The 17563-nt window shown below is 45.7% G+C and overlaps 3 protein-coding genes across 5 annotated transcripts in view; 2 read left to right on the plus strand and 1 right to left on the minus strand.

The window, feature by feature from the left end:
* The window catches only part of CHMP3 (charged multivesicular body protein 3), a 69331-nt gene extending 62793 nt beyond the window's left edge, over positions 1-6538 (plus strand). The window contains exons 5-6 of the mRNA XM_085850008.1: positions 631-748; positions 6074-6538. Coding sequence (XP_085706134.1) covers positions 631-748; positions 6074-6246 — 291 coding nt within the window. The 3' untranslated portion in view covers positions 6247-6538. The remainder of the gene's footprint in view (positions 1-630; positions 749-6073) is intronic.
* Positions 6539-6717: 179 nt separating this feature from the next.
* The window catches only part of LOC147015337 (cyclic AMP-dependent transcription factor ATF-6 beta-like), a 78274-nt gene continuing 67428 nt past the window's right edge, over positions 6718-17563 (minus strand). For all 3 annotated transcript variants that reach the window (XM_085850007.1, XM_085850005.1, XM_085850006.1), the window contains 6 exons: positions 15197-15304; positions 14824-14911; positions 8088-8134; positions 7850-7952; positions 7648-7729; positions 6718-7510 (listed from right to left, as the gene is read on the minus strand). In XM_085850007.1, coding sequence (XP_085706133.1) covers positions 7326-7510; positions 7648-7729; positions 7850-7952; positions 8088-8134; positions 14824-14911; positions 15197-15304 — 613 coding nt within the window. In that variant the 3' untranslated portion in view covers positions 6718-7325. The remainder of the gene's footprint in view (positions 7511-7647; positions 7730-7849; positions 7953-8087; positions 8135-14823; positions 14912-15196; positions 15305-17563) is intronic.
* LOC147015338 (uncharacterized) lies at positions 8407-13354 on the plus strand. The gene is made up of 2 exons (XM_085849180.1): positions 8407-8452; positions 12120-13354. Exons 1-2 carry the CDS (start codon positions 8407-8409, stop codon positions 13352-13354), a joined length of 1281 nt encoding a protein of 426 aa, XP_085705306.1.

Raw genomic sequence — 17563 nt, forward strand, 5'->3', positions numbered from 1 at the left:
TTAAAGGGTATGGGAAGAAAGTCTGAAAAACCACAGGTGGGACAGACAGACAGACAGAGCAAACCTGTAATCCCCATCTGGTGAAATGAGGGGACTAACGTGTTATAAAAGATCCTCTTATCGCCTGTTTTGCTTTATTTTACATCCTTATTGATTCTCAGATAGACATGCAGTACGTTTGTGAAGGGCAGCACGCTGTCTTTTGATTAAACTCGTCACCGAAGCAATGGGTAAGCACGCCTATCCATACATAAACCGAAGCAAGGCAGTCACGAACGAGATGCTTTCCGCTCGTCAGGCTGAGCGGAGTTGAGTTCTCCATCCGTTGAAAACGCCGTGAGTACTTGTAATGAAGGGAACGTCCGTCGATAGTGCCATGCCTGATGAGCCAACGTATGATAGCAACAACTCCGTGAGTTCATGTGATGTTATGCGAAATCGATAAATTACTTCATTGTGTGAAGAAAAAGAAGTTTGCTAAAGTTGTGAAAATTACAAACACATTCAGAATGTTCCTTCCAATCAGTGCCCCTCCTCGGAGGCTTGTATTACTGCGCTTACTCTTTTCATCTTTCTACATATAATTTAGTTGCAATGACTTTTCTTGTCTCTGTCCGTCTTGCTCACCAGGCTGGCATTATAGAAGAAATCATGGATGATACGCTGTCCGGCCTGGCTGGAGATGAGGATGAAATTGATGAAGATGTGGATGAAGAGGTTGACAAGATTTTGTTTGATCTGACTGCAGGTATGTATGCTTTTACTATTATTTAATGCTGTCCTCAATATTCCTCCATCACTTATTTTTCCACTGAATCTGGCTTGCTCTCATAACCATTTATCACTTCACATCCCGCTTTTACTCGAGTACTTTTTCCTTCACCTTTTCCCAGATTGCTTCAACAGCCATTGTTGTTGTTGTGCTTCATTATCTAGTAATAAACCTGGTGTTGGCTTAATGGTTAGGGTGGCTGGCCTGAGGTCTTCGGGGCTTGAATTCAAGCCCCTGTCAAATTCGTTGAATTGACACCAGGTGGGTTAACACCAATTAATTAACACCAGGTGGGTTGACGCGGCCTGCCATCCCTCTGAGGTCGGTGAAATGAGTACCAGCATGCTGGTTACGGAGCATTGGATCAGCGGCACAGCCCCCCCCCCCCCAAAAAAAAATGATGCATAAAAAGAATCTCGTGTGGTTTGTTGAGAGCTCTGCAGTAATGATCAGTTTTTATTAACATTGGGATGCAGTTGATTGAGAACTCTCCTTTTCATGACAGTGGTTCTACTTGTTTGGGCTTTCTGAAAGCTCCAACATGCAAGCATTGGTGAAGAGCAATGTTAAACACCAGCATCACACCTGGTGCTGCCCCATTGCTCTTTGCAGCTGCGCAGTTCTCTATCTCTCTATCTCTCTGTCTCTATCTCTCATTCAGCAACAGTCTTGACTTGGTATGCAGCAAAGATGGTCAGATTTTTTTTTTTAATGCCTCTGCAGCCAAAGGCATGTTTTTGGGTTGTCCATGCGTCTGTTATTAGGGTACCCAGTCTAATGGACTGGGTAACCTATTGTTTTTCTTCTGTTTATTTCTTAATTATTCTTTTTCCGCCGGCAATTTGCGGGTTCTTTCGCTTTAAAAATCATCTTCTCAGCAACGGTAAGTCCGATCGACATGAAATTTTCACCATAGTTTGTATCTTTTTTGATAGCATACTCAATTGATAATTGAGACGTCCTAGGTCACGTGGTACGGGCGCCATCTTGAAAAAAACGATAAAATTTGGACCTCTGTATCTCTGAAACTGTGCAATGGAAATTTTTTTTCGCTTCATACATTTTAATGAACTCCCATCAGGAATAAGGGTGATTTTTCGTGACATCATCAGTGAAGCGGTATCCCGGTGAAAATTCGTCAAGTAGAACACTGCATAGGAAAAATCTGAAATTTCTTGAGCCTCATCTACACATCAATTCACTGTAGAAAAAATATATTATGACGTCATAAGTGACTTGGTTCGGCAGCCATCTTGTTTTGATTTTTTTTTTTTTAATCTTCTCCAGAACAGAGGGACAGATTGAGGCAAAACTTTACACACACATTCCACATGAGGTCCTTTTTCAAGTTTGTTAATTTCTTATTGATAGGTCACATGGTTTGGTGGCCATCTTGAATGTACCCGAAAACCTTCAAACATCTCCAGAACAGCTGCTCAGATCAAGGGGAAACTTCACCTACCTATTGCTCACGAGTAGTGAATATAAGTTTGTTAATTTATAGGTCACATGATTTGGCAGCCATGTTGGATTCAAGAAAAATATTAAATAATGTTTTCTCTGGAATTACATAACCTATCGAAGCGAAAATTTGCAACTATCATCTTCCATCATGTCTGCATACATAGTAAAAATTATGACGTCACAAGTTACATGGTTTGGTGGCCATCTTGGATAGAAAAACGCACCTGATCCGATTAACATGAAACTTTACATACCTATTCCACGAGAAGATTGGAGGCAGAATGTAAATTTATGATGTCATAGGTCACATGGTTCGTCAGCCATCTTGGATTGCAAATTTTTTTTTTTTTAATCTTATCCAGAACGGCCGGACAGATTGAGGAAAATTTAACACACACTTTCCCCAAGACATCCTTTCACATGTTTGTTAATTTCCAATTGATAGGTCACATGGTTTGGTGGCCATATTGAATTTACCCTAAAACCTTCGAACATCATCTTCTCCAGAACGGCTGGTCAGATCAAGGGGAAACTTCACAAACGTATTGCACACGAGTAGTGAATAGAATTTTGTTAATTTCTAATTGATAGGTCACATGGTTTGGCAGCCATGTTGGATTCAAGAATTATATTAAATAATGTTTTCTCTGGAACCACATAACCTATCGAAGTGAAACTTGGCTACTCTAATCTACCCCCATGCCTGCATATACGTTAAAATTACGGCATCACATGTCACATGGTTTGGCGGCGGTCTTGGATAGAAAAACGCACCTTGTCCGATCAACACGAAACTTATCAAACGTGTTCCACTACAAGATTGGAAGCAGAATATAAATTTATAATGTCATAGATCACATGGTTCGTCAGCCGTCTTGGATTGAAAATTAATAAATTTAAAAAACCTTCTCCAGAACAGCTGGACAGATTGAGGCAAAAATTCACACACTTTCCCCAAGACATCCTTTCACAAGTTTGTTAATTTCTAATTGATAGGTCACATGGTTTGGCGGCCATATTGAATTTACCCGAAAACCTTCAAACCTCTTCTCCAGAACGGCTGATCAGATCAAGGGGAAACTTCACAAACGTATTGCACATGAGCAGGGAATATAAGTTTGTTAATAAATAATTGCTGGGTCACATGGTTTGGCAGCCATGTTGGATTTAAGAAAAATATTAAATAATGTTTTCTCTGGAACCACATAACCTATCGAAGTGAAACTTGCCAACTGTAATCTAACCCCGTGCCTGCATCCAGGGTAAAAATTATAATGCCACATGGTTTGGTGGCCATCTTGGATATAAAAACTCACCTCATCCGATTACCATGAAACTTCACACACGTGTTCCACTATACGATTGGAAGCAGAATATAAATTTATGATGTCATAGGTCATATGGTTCGTCAGCCATCTTCGATTGAAAATTAATAAATTAAAAAAATCTTCTCCAGAACGGCTAGACAGATTGAGGCAAAAGTTCACAACACTTTCCCTAAGACTTTCTTTCACAAGTTTGTTAATTTCTAATTGATAGGTCACATGGTTTGGCAGCCATATTTAATTTACTTACCCTAAAACCTTCAAACATCTCCAGAACGGCTGGTCAGATCAAGGGGAAACTTCACAAACATATTGCACACAAGCAGTGAATGTTTGTTAATTTCTCATTGATAGCTCACATGGTTTGGCAGCCATGTTGGATTCAAGAAAAATATTAATTAATGTTAACTCCGGAACCGCTGCTTCGATATATATCAAACTTCACAATTATAATCGAGCCGACATGGGAAACGTGGGTTTAAAATTTAACCCGATCAGCCACATGGTTTGGCAGCCAGAATTATTTAATTATTTGAATCTGAGAACTTTTAGATTTTTGTTTATTTTCCAGAAGGCTCACTTGGCTGCACCTGAATGCGTTTGAGGGTACAGGAATAGCAATTCAATTGATACTGACAATGTCCCCAGGAAAAAAGGGCTAACTGCATACGTAATAACTAGATTGAACACATTGTGTCACCTGGTTCGTAACTCGTCTGTCCCGCACTGTATCGAAGTAGGGCTGTATTTGTATCATGATGGAATTATGTTTTCTCTGGAACCACTTATCCTATCGAAGTGAAACTTTGCAACTATCATCTCCAGAAAGTCTCACATTGTATCAAAGGCAGACGTCTGGGTACCCGGTCATCACTGCCAGCAGTTATAAAGTGGCAGTTCTAGTTTATTGTTATTATTACTGTGATAACTTGTGAATCGCTGAAGAGATTTTGACCAAAATTGGCACAAGTATGGACGATAATACAAAGATGAACTGTTTCAATCCTGGGTTCAACAACTCAAAGGTCATGTGCCCATTGAAAATAATTTTGCACGCCATAACTCAAGTTGGAAGCAACTGATGTTCTCTAATGCTTCTTTTTCTCTCTTATGTGACCTTTGAGATTAAAAATACTTCATGGGTTGATATCAAAGGTAGGTGGAGGCATATTCAATATCCATAAACACATTTGTGTGGAATTCTATTGTTAGGGAAATGACTCCTGGATTAATAAATGCTGAATTTAGAACATCCAATCATTAGCATTTACGATTTATTTCCATCATACACTTCTGAATTGGTGCAAAAACTGATCCTTTTAACTACAGGTCTGAGTTTACTTCAAATCATCAGCAAGTTCATGCAATCTATCATCGTAGTTGAAATGAAATCCTTCATTTTCTCCAATGACCTCATCCCAAATCAATATTTTTGGATTCAGACCACGTTACTATCCTGGACATGATGCTTAAACCCACCCAACAATGGACAGAGGCCCTCACTGTCAGAAATGAGATCAGGGCAGTCTCTCAAGACGCATCTCGTGCTTTTGATACAGTCTGGCATCCTGCCTTGCTTTACAAACACGCTGGCTACGGGAGTAGAGGAAGCTGGCATTAGATGCTATAGACAATGTTTGGCTTTCAACGGAATCCTTTCATCTCTTCCCCTCAAGGCTGGAGTGCCCCAAGGCAGTGTTCTTGGCCCAGTCATAGCTCTGCTCTTCATCAAAAAAAATCTGACTGGAAAAATCCTCTGAGGACTTTAGCCTGTGCTGTGACATCCCTCATCCTTCAGAGGCTGGCTGCAGCTTTTTCCCCTCTCTTCATACCTTGAAAAGATCACAAACTGGTCAAACACTTGGACTATGTCTTTCAATCCTGACAATTCTATCACTCACTATCTTTCTCGCCAAAAATGACTCTGACAACCCCCTCCCCAGATATCAAGCAAGGATCAGCTGTTCGTCATTTATTCTTGGGTGCATGGGTTTATTATTTAACTGTTATCTGTGATTTCCCCCACCTCACCATGCCATTTCTTTTGAATACATAAAACCACTTGATCTCTGGGTGAATTCTGGTTGTCCTGGTAATCCACATCAAGGGTTGATTGGGTGCTGGAAAAGATTGCATCACATGGTCCAGGTTCACTCTGCTTTATTAGATCAGTTACGTGATCCCTAATGGTGTGACTCGCCCACTTTGGGGACTTAAATCTGTACCGTAACATTCCTTTTGATGCGAGTATCTGGCCAGGGGGTCTTTGAAGCGGGTGACTTGGTTTGCCAGATTCGAAGCGGAACAATATTTATTTATTTTTTTATTTTTATTTTCATTTTCAATGCTTGTGGTTAGTTTCATCAATATATTAGTTGTCTTCAAGTGTAGTTACAGTTAAGGCATCATCAGGGTAAAGGTAGAATGTATATGTAGCACAATTTGAACCCTGCCAAAGTTAGAATGGAAAATGGTAGATAACATGGAAGTGTTTTGTTTTTTTGTTCATTAGGTGCATTAGGCAAAGCTCCTGCAACAGTGACAGAACCACTGCCAGCAGCAGCAGCAGCAGCAGCAGGAAGAAAGGGAAACAAAAATGTAGTGCAACAAGAGACAGAAGAGGAGGAAGAGGAAGAGGAAGAAGTGGAAATAATGAAGCACAGACTGGCGGCCTTGAGGAGTTAAGTGTGCAGATGTAAAAAAATAAATCGTGAACCGTTTGTTTATGTAAATGCTAAACTGAGGTCAACTTCAAGTTATGGTTTCATTGATGAAATGTCATCATTGTCTTCGTAGTAGAGATCGATGATCTTAATTGCTTACCATACAATTTACCGCAGCAGAGCTATCTTGAGAAGATGTAAAAAAAAAAAAATTGGAGGGAAATGTTAATCAAATTTTTGTTGTTGTTAGTGGTGGGTTTTTCAAAGTTATGTCAATCAGAGCAAAGCTTTGATAAAGTTTGAATTTTCAGTAACCTCTGTTGTTAGAGTGGTCTTGGTTCATTGGAGTAAATGAGGGGGAGGGTTGAATGTTTGTTCAGCAGGTTGGCTCCAAATGTTGCACAGAACAAGTAAAGTTTTGTGGTGTGTTCTTGCTGGGGACACCGAGTACAGGTAGGATTGTACTGTTTTTACGGCTGAAATCAAAATAGGGTGCACTTCCACCATTTTAATATCATAAAGAGAATGTTGCTGTGAAGTAGAAATTCTATAAATGTAACAAAAAAAAACAAAAAAAAATCACAATCAAAATATCTATATACAATACAATTTTGTTTGTTCCTATCTGAATCCCCCATACACATTGCAGAGAACCCTTGGTTCAAATCCCACATTTGTCTACTGTATCAATGTCCTTGTAATTTATGTAAAAGTCCATTGATCTCTCTGAAATGAATGTGTAAACTTATTCACCATTTACTTGGAAGAGAACCAAAGGTTTAATCTAGAACAAGCAAACAAATAATTTATTACAGTATTCATAAACTCCAACAGTGTATGGACACGAGCTAAAAAAAATTAAAAAAAAATCTTTCAGCGACTTGGATTATAAAGATATTAAACAAATGGAACATGCTTTGCGGTCATTTTATGCAAGTTCACCACTTGCTCGATTTACCGTTTGAAATCCACCACAAACCTTCCGTCAGCTTCAAATTAAAGCTGCTGGGATTCACCCAAAACAGCCACCGATTGAACAGTCATGTAATGTCACAGCCTATGTTAACCATACAACCTGCTTATTTAGAAAATCTAGCCAAGCTAGAGCCCTTCCTCTCTTCTAATCCCACCCCAAACTCCACCACCAGTGGTCTCTCCCTCCGAAGTGGCACCGCGCAACGATGCTGGCACAGATGCAGATCTCACAAAGAGAAGACGAGCATCGGTGACTTCACATTCCACACGCACCATGGGCTCGTACGGGGGTGCAGTCGGTGGACGAGAGGCTGCAGAGAAATGGGAAATACACTGGAGTACCATCAAAGCATACATTTTGATGATTATGATGATGTAATTTGGCTCGCTGTGCACAGTCTATCATCTTAATCCTCAAAACACCCATGTTTGGTTTGTCACTGCTCACTGTTTCTTGAAGCGGGCACCATAATCGCCATACGAGGGCGGCGAGTTTTGTTATGTGAGGAGGCAGGAAGCAGCAAATGGTCCTGAGGAATTGGGGGAGATAAGGCATCAAAAGTAGGAAACCAAAATGTATCTGGGAGAGAGGCCTGAACGGGTACACAGAGTGAGATAGGAAAAGTGGCGATTTTAGCCTCGTGACGTACCCTGTGAAAGGACACAAAGTAGAAGGTATCTGACTCTGTCCCAACAAGGTCAAGAAAGTCATAATGACTGCTACCTGAGCCTTGATACACCTGCAACTGGGTCCTGAATAAAATATAAAAAAGGGGGATGGGGAGAGACACTGGAATGCAAAAGAGAATAAGTGCCAATTTTGTATTGAACGAATTGTTGGAGAAAAAAAAAATTCAACAAGATTTAAAAGTGAAGTGTTTGTTTTACCTCTCGGAAGTATGCATGCTGTTAAAGTACTTCCTCATCACCTTACGCTGTGTGCAAATTAAAGGATCAGTCGATTTATGAACAGAACATCAAAACAGTTCATTAAAATCGCTTGAGCAGCATCACCCACAGCAACAGCATCACCCACAGCAACAGCATCACCCACAGCAACAGCATCACCCACAGCAACAGCATCAGAAACAGCAACAACATCAGAAACAGCAACACCAACACCAACAGCAACAGCAACACCAAGAGCATCACCAACAGCATGAGCAACACCAACAGCATGACCAACACCAAGAGCAACACCAACAGCATGACCAACAGCATGACCAACACCAACAGCATGACCAACACCAACAGCATGACCAACACCAACACCAACACCAACACCAACACCAACACCAAGAGCAAGAGCAAGAGCAAGAGCAAGAGCAAGAGCAACAGCATCACCATCACCAACAGCATCACCAACACTGACAGCGACAGCATCAGCATCAGCGACAGCGACAGCATCAGCGACAACAACAGCATCAGCGACAACGACAGCATCAGCGACAACGACAGCATCAGCGACAACGACAGCATCAGCGACAACGACAGCATCAGCGACAACGACAGCATCAGCGACAACGACAGCATCAGCGACAACGACAGCATCAGCGACAACGACAGCATCAGCGACAACGACAGCATCAGCGACAACGACAGCATCAGCGACAACGACAGCATCAGCGACAACGACAGCATCAGCGACAACGACAGCATCAGCGACAACGACAGCATCAGCGACAACGACAGCATCAGCGACAACGACAGCATCAGCGACAACGACAGCATCAGCGACAACGACAGCATCAGCGACAACGACAGCATCAGCGACAACGACAGCATCAGCGACAACGACAGCATCAGCGACAACGACAGCATCAGCGACAACGACAGCATCAGCGACAACGACAGCATCAGCGACAACGACAGCATCAGCGACAACGACAGCATCAGCGACAACGACAGCATCAGCGACAACGACAGCATCAGCGACAACGACAGCATCAGCGACAACGACAGCATCAGCGACAACGACAGCATCAGCGACAACGACAGCATCAGCGACAACGACAGCATCAGCGACAACGACAGCATCAGCGACAACGACAGCATCAGCGACAACGACAGCATCAGCGACAACGACAGCATCAGCGACAACGACAGCATCAGCGACAACGACAGCATCAGCGACAACGACAGCATCAGCGACAGCGACAGCAACAGCATCAGCGACAGCGACAGCAACAGCATCAGCGACAGCGACAGCAACAGCATCAGCGACAGCAACAGCATCAGCGACAGCAACAGCATCAGCGACAGCATCAGCATCAGCATCAGCATCACCGACAGCGACAGCATCAGCATCAGCATCACCGACAGCGACAGCATCAGCATCAGCATCACCGACAGCGACAGCATCAGCATCAGCATCACCGACAGCGACAGCATCAGCATCAGCATCACCGACAGCGACAGCATCAGCATCAGCATCACCGACAGCGACAGCATCAGCATCAGCATCACCGACAGCGACAGCATCAGCATCAGCATCAGCATCACCGACAGCGACAGCATCAGCATCAGCATCACCGACAGCGACAGCATCAGCATCAGCATCACCGACAGCGACAGCATCAGCATCAGCATCACCGACAGCGACAGCATCAGCATCAGCATCACCGACAGCGACAGCATCAGCATCAGCATCACCGACAGCGACAGCATCAGCATCAGCATCAGCATCAGCATCAGCATCACCGACAGCGACAGCATCAGCATCAGCGACAGCATCAGCATCAGCGACAGCATCAGCATCACCGACAGCATCAGCATCAGCGACAGCATCAGCATCACCGACAGCGACAGCATCAGCATCAGCGACAGCATCAGCATCACCGACAGCGACAGCATCAGCATCAGCATCACCGACAGCGACAGCATCAGCATCAGCATCACCGACAGCGACAGCATCAGCATCAGCATCAGCATCAGCATCACCGACAGCGACAGCATCAGCATCAGCGACAGCATCAGCATCACCGACAGCGACAGCATCAGCATCAGCATCACCGACAGCGACAGCATCAGCATCAGCATCACCGACAGCGACAGCATCAGCATCAGCATCACCGACAGCGACAGCATCAGCATCAGCATCACCGACAGCGACAGCATCAGCATCAGCATCACCGACAGCGACAGCATCAGCATCACCGACAGCGACAGCATCAGCATCACCGACAGCGACAGCATCAGCATCAGCATCACCGACAGCGACAGCATCAGCATCACCGACAGCGACAGCATCAGCATCAGCATCACCGACAGCGACAGCATCAGCATCACCGACAGCGACAGCATCAGCATCACCGACAGCGACAGCATCAGCATCACCGACAGCATCAGCATCAGCATCACCGACAGCGACAGCATCAGCATCACCGACAGCGACAGCATCAGCATCAGCATCAGCATCACCGACAGCATCAGCATCACCGACAGCGACAGCATCAGCATCAGCGACAGCATCAGCATCACCGACAGCATCAGCATCAGCGACAGCATCAGCATCACCGACAGCGACAGCATCAGCATCACCGACAGCGACAGCATCAGCATCAGCATCAGCATCACCGACAGCGACAGCATCAGCATCAGCATCAGCATCACCGACAGCGACAGCATCAGCATCAGCATCAGCATCACCGACAGCGACAGCATCAGCATCAGCATCAGCATCACCGACAGCGACAGCATCAGCATCACCGACAGCGACAGCATCAGCATCACCGACAGCGACAGCATCAGCATCACCGACAGCGACAGCATCAGCATCACCGACAGCGACAGCATCAGCATCACCGACAGCGACAGCATCAGCATCACCGACAGCGACAGCATCAGCATCACCGACAGCGACAGCATCAGCATCACCGACAGCGACAGCATCAGCATCACCGACAGCGACAGCATCAGCATCACCGACAGCGACAGCATCAGCATCACCGACAGCGACAGCATCAGCATCACCGACAGCGACAGCATCAGCATCACCGACAGCGACAGCATCAGCATCACCGACAGCGACAGCATCAGCATCACCGACAGCGACAGCATCAGCATCACCGACAGCGACAGCATCAGCATCACCGACAGCGACAGCATCAGCATCACCGACAGCGACAGCATCAGCATCACCGACAGCGACAGCATCAGCATCACCGACAGCGACAGCATCAGCATCACCGACAGCGACAGCATCAGCATCACCGACAGCGACAGCATCAGCATCACCGACAGCGACAGCATCAGCATCACCGACAGCGACAGCATCAGCATCACCGACAGCGACAGCATCAGCATCAGCATCACCGACAGCGACAGCATCAGCATCAGCATCACCGACAGCGACAGCATCAGCATCAGCATCACCGACAGCGACAGCATCAGCATCAGCATCACCGACAGCGACAGCATCAGCATCACCGACAGCGACAGCATCAGCATCAGCATCAGCGACAGCGACAGCATCAGCATCAGCATCACCGACAGCGACAGCGACAGCGTCAGCATCAGCATCACCGACAGCGACAGCATCAGCATCAGCATCACCGACAGCGACAGCATCAGCATCACCGACAGCGACAGCATCAGCATCACCGACAGCGACAGCATCAGCATCACCGACAGCGACAGCATCAGCATCACCGACAGCGACAGCATCAGCATCACCGACAGCGACAGCATCAGCATCACCGACAGCGACAGCATCAGCATCACCGACAGCGACAGCATCAGCATCACCGACAGCGACAGCATCAGCATCACCGACAGCGACAGCATCAGCATCACCGACAGCGACAGCATCAGCATCACCGACAGCGACAGCATCAGCATCACCGACAGCGACAGCATCAGCATCAGCGACAGCGACAGCATCAGCATCACCGACAGCGACAGCATCAGCATCACCGACAGCGACAGCATCAGCATCACCGACAGCGACAGCATCAGCATCACCGACAGCGACAGCATCAGCATCACCGACAGCGACAGCATCAGCATCACCGACAGCGACAGCGACAGCATCACCGACAGCAACAGCGACAGCATCACCGACAGCAACAGCGACAGCATCACCGACAGCAACAGCGACAGCATCACCGACAGCAACAGCGACAGCATCACCAACAGCATCACCAATTTACACCAACACCGACAGCATCACCGACAGCATCACCGACAGCATCACCGACAGCGACAGCATCACCGACAGCATCACCGACAGCGACAGCATCACCGACAGCGACAGCATCAGCATCACCGACAGCGACAGCATCACCGACAGCGACAGCATCAGCATCACCGACAGCGACAGCATCACCGACAGCGACAGCATCAGCATCACCGACAGCGACAGCATCACCGACAGCGACAGCATCACCGACAGCGACAGCATCACCGACAGCGACAGCATCACCGACAGCATCAGCGACAGCGACAGCATCACCGACAGCGACAGCATCACCGACAGCATCACCGACAGCGACAGCATCACCGACAGCATCACCGACAGCGACAGCATCACCGACAGCATCACCAATTTACACCAACATCATCACCAACAGCATCACCAACACCAAGAGCAACAGCATCACCAACAGCATCACCAACACCAAGAGCAACAGCATCACCAACAGCAACAAACATCACCAAGACCAACAGCAACACCATCACCAACAGCATTACCAATAGCAACACCAACACCAACACCAACACCAATTTACACCAACAGCATCACCAACACCAACAGCATCACCAAGAGCAACAGCGTCAGCAACAGCATCACCAACACCAAGAGCAACAGTGACAGCATCACCAACAGCAACCAGCAACAGCATCACCAACAGCAACAAACATCACCAAGACCAACAGCAACACCATCACCAACAGCATTACCAATAGCAACACCAACACCAACAGCATTACCAATAGCAACAGCAACAGCAACAGCATCACCAACACCAATTTACACCAACAGCATCACCAACACCAACAGCATCACCAAGAGCAACAGCATCAGCAACACCATCACCAACAGCAACACCATCACCAACAGCATCACCAACACCAAGAGCAACAGTGACAGCATCACCAACAGCAACCAGCAACACCATCACCAACAGCATCACCAACACCAACAGCAACAGTGACAGCATCACCAACAGCAACAGTGACAGCATCACCAACAGCAACAGTGACAGCATCACCAACAGCAACCAGCAACAGCATCACCAACAGCATCAGCAACACCATCACCAACACCAAGAGCATCACCGACACCGACACCGACACCAACACCATCAGCAACAGCAACAGCATCACCAAGAGCAACAGCATCAGCAACACCATCACCAACAGCATCACCAACACCAAGAGCAACAGTGACAGCATCACCAACAGCAACCAGCAACAGCATCACCAACAGCATCACCAACACCAACAGCATCAGCAACACCATCACCAACAGCATCACCAACACCAAGAGCAACAGTGACAGCATCACCAACAGCAACCAGCAACAGCATCACCAACAGCATCACCAACAGCATCACCAACAGCATCACCAACAGCATCACCAACAGCATCACCGACAGCATCACCGACACCGACACCAACAGCGACAGCATCACCAACAGCAACAGCAATATCAACAGCAACACCAAGAGCAACAGCATCAGCAACACCAACACCAACACCAGTTTTAGCATCCACAGGTGAAAGGCCCTCATTCACACGAGTATAAATTGAAGCTTAAGATTGGAAATGAATTCAATAAATCAACCGGGTGGGGGAGTAAGTGAAGCATTTTAAATTTGTGATTCACAAAGACACGACCATCGTGCTGGCATGAGGGGAACACTATGCCAAATCCCTCCCAGACCCCCCACACCATCAAAATTGGCAAATTTAGAGGCATAAGAGTGGAAATTGTACATTTTGATGGAAATCTGGTGCAAGGAGACCCAACCCACTGATTATGGTATGCAATTTTACCAGCGAATGGGCTAAGTTTTTTTTAGGAATAATATCCCACGATGAGGCTATGCACTATGCACTCTCTCACCGCAGGCAGGTCGGTAGACTTTCTGTCTTCTACAGTCTCCTCTCCGGTCTGGGCCCCCCTCCCCCTGCTGTGTTTGCGCTTTGTCCCCACCATATTTCTGCAGGGCGCTCAAGGTCCGCCAACAACCCCCTTCTGGTAAAACTACCAAAATCACCAATCACTGTTCATCTTCACCCTTTCATTCCTCTTTTTTTTCCTGCCTTTGGAATGAACTCCCTCACTCTGTTCAATACCATTCTTCCCTCCAGGCCTTCAAATCTGCTGTTCACCACCACCTCTTATCTTCCCCCCATCTAAAACCATGATATTTTCTACCCCCATTAATCCACCCCAAACCAACCTCCTTAAAATTCCCTGCTTTCCTTCCTGAAAGTCCCTGTAATATCCATCTTGTGTACCCCGTGTTCTCCGCCCCATCTCTCCCTTCCACAGATCTCCTAATGTCTCTGTTCCCCACTGTTTTGTCCTCCCCTCTTGTCTCATGCCCTCCTTGTTGTGTGTTCGCTCTCATACGAGCCTCGACCAGGTATACAATAAAAAAAAAGGTGCAACTACCATGGGATGTCGGAAGGGACGTCTATCTTCCGTCTGGTTCCTCCTCTTATCGTGCTGTGCTGCCAAGCCACGCAACACACCCGCCACTCTTAATGTTGAATGGAATCCAGGAAGGGAAAAGGGCACAGAAAAATCACCATTGCATTAAACCATGTAGAAACAACAATTGCTAAGTTATTAGCCTGTTCAACATATTGGTGGAGATGACTGAAGCGAAACGACGGCAGTGAGAGGGATATCAAACAGCAGGTGGTATGTGTGAAGAAGAGGAGGGTTGTTGGCTATGAGTAGTTGTGTTGGGACACTTCAATATGAACACTTGTCGTATGAACAATATGAACATGGTGTTAGTCGTTGTGCGAGAGAAAGGCACCTCAGAGAGTGCGAGTGGTTGTGGGGAGGACATGCTGCTGGAGGAATGACCAGTGATAACTTCTCCTCCCCATGCCTTTTTGTCACTCTGTGAACGACCAAGCTCCTCCTGGTTACGCAAAAACACAAATGGCACAAAAATAACTAACTGGTAACATTCAAACATGCCACGAGGATTTACTTTAAAAATCAAGGAGGGTAATTCATTGGTGAAGCACCAGCACAGTCATCTTTAGAGCCTTCCAATCACCCCTTTTCGCATGAGCATTCCTGAAATAACACCACTATAAAGATTACTTTGGGAAAAATCTTCACCTTGTTGCAGAATATCTCTGTCTGGAACAATAATCTGAAACTATACAGTACTATAATCAAAACTATAATCAGGTTTCTGGACTTCAGACCAGACTTTGGTGGGTTAAACCGGTTTTATGAGTGCTCAACCTCCCCACTTCCCTCAGAGCATATTTCTGGTGTCGGCAGTAATCCTATTTGTCTGAAGGCCTTCGAGTTCCTGCATAGCCAGATGACATAGCTCGCTCTTCAGGGCAGTTTTGGATGCTGTGTCAATAATCTTCCTCTTTCCTTTTGGGATGCCTAAGGAGACAAGGCATTTGCCAAAAGATGCATTTCAGAATCCTCTACTGCCTATTTCTCCTGGAAAGTAGTTTACAGACCATCCTCTTATATTCACAATCGGCCATCAGTTCTTCATATTTGCATTTCTTTCTGGCATATGCATTGGACAGGTTCTCCTCCGTCAGGACTGTCAATTCAATAATGACGACATTTTTAGCTGCTTCTGAGTAGATGGTGATATCAGGCCATTTGGCAGTTTCTGTGATTTGTGGAGGGAATAATGTTGGCTTATGGTCTTCATCCATCAGAAAAAATCCAATCATTGGCCTTCTACAGGATGTCCTGTATTTCTTCCTGTGGATGTGGCAAGGCTGGGTTCCTATAGGATGTACCATCAACTATACGACATGCAATGGTGGGAATGGAATTTGGCTTTGATACAATACTGATCTTCTCATTTGCATCTTTGAAATAAAAAGTCTGACCTGATGTAATCACGCTTCAGGTTTTGTCATGGCACCAGTTGTGTCTTATTTTGGAGTGAGTCGCTGCAACCATTTTAGATGTGGAGCAGTGTGCAGTGGTGATAATGACAGTTGACACAGTAACACATTGGGTTTTCCCCACAATCTTAGATTGGCTGGGGAAGGGAGTTGGTTGTGGATAGCATTGATGGGGAATGACAGCAGTTCCGGTGTCCATACATAGAGGAGCTTCTTCCATGACGTATCGGTCTGTATGGCAGAATCCCATCTCAACCACTGTCCTTGTTTAGCAAATCCATACAGGTAGACCAACATGTTTTCCTCATCAATATCCTATACCAAATTAGTCAGGCATTTCCTGTGTTCTCTTCTGGCCATGTCTCTTATCTGGCGTTTGGGCTTTCCTTCAGTCGAATCCTGCTCGGTCAGTTTGACCTCGACACATCTCATTCAGGATAAGGTGTCGCTCCTTCCGCTCCTAGTCTTTCACACCATTTCACCTCGCCTTGTTTTTCTTTGTTCATGAACACTCTCTGTACAGTGTTCGTTTTTCCATCCCTGGAATGTTTAAGGTGGTACTTGGTAACCTGCATACATTTCACAGATTTGGTAAGTCTTTTCAGTTGTAGGCTGTATCTTTTGCTGCTCGTTTACAGTGCAATGTTTTGGAAGTGCATCTGCTTACCCCTGCCCATCTTTTCAGGAACTCGGTGCAGGTTGCCTCTCAATGTAAGATATTGGGAAGTTATAGATGGTGAACTCCCAGGTTATTTTTGGCACAATTGCATTGTTGCAATTCCACAACAATGGATACAAATAAATACAGCAAATAAATACTTAACCATGTACAGAAGAATAAGCCCATACTGGTGTTGGAGTTGTTGATCATGAAAAGGTACATGCCTTTCTTTTTTTGAAGTGCAAAATGATCAATTTGAAAACAGAGGAACAATGGCTAATGCATGACAGAATAAACCGACAGGTGACCAAACAAAAACCAATGATTGGGTCTGACTGATTTGTGAGACTTGTGTGTACTCAAACCTGGCACCAATCAGGAGATGCTTGCAAAATTGCACCAACATGAAAGTATTTCCAACTTCGTCACATTAGCCTAGTTACCTCCACCACCAAAGGCGGAAGGAGGTTATGTTTTCAGCCCTCGCTGTTTGTGTGCAGGATATCTCAAAAAGTTGTCGATGGATTCGGATGAAACTTGGTGGACAGGTTGGGTGTGTGTGGCAAGGATGAATCGATTCGATCTTGGTGAAGATCCGAATCTGGATACGAAAATTATTTAATCT

The sequence above is a fragment of the Eptatretus burgeri genome, chromosome 12, assembly GCF_056783735.1.
Source record: "Eptatretus burgeri isolate ZD-2024b chromosome 12, Ebu_testis_v1, whole genome shotgun sequence".
Taxonomy (NCBI): Eukaryota; Metazoa; Chordata; class Myxini; order Myxiniformes; family Myxinidae; genus Eptatretus; species Eptatretus burgeri.

What these genes read in the sequence shown, in the direction of transcription:
- LOC147015338 (XM_085849180.1), top strand. Translation starts at nt 8,407, where the DNA reads ATGACCAACAGCATGACCAACACCAACAGCATGACCAACACCAACA. An exon ending in CAGCATGACCAACACCAACA is followed by an intron (nt 8,453 to 12,119) that starts GCATGACCAACA and finishes CATCACCGACAG; the next exon opens with CGACAGCATCAGCATCACCG.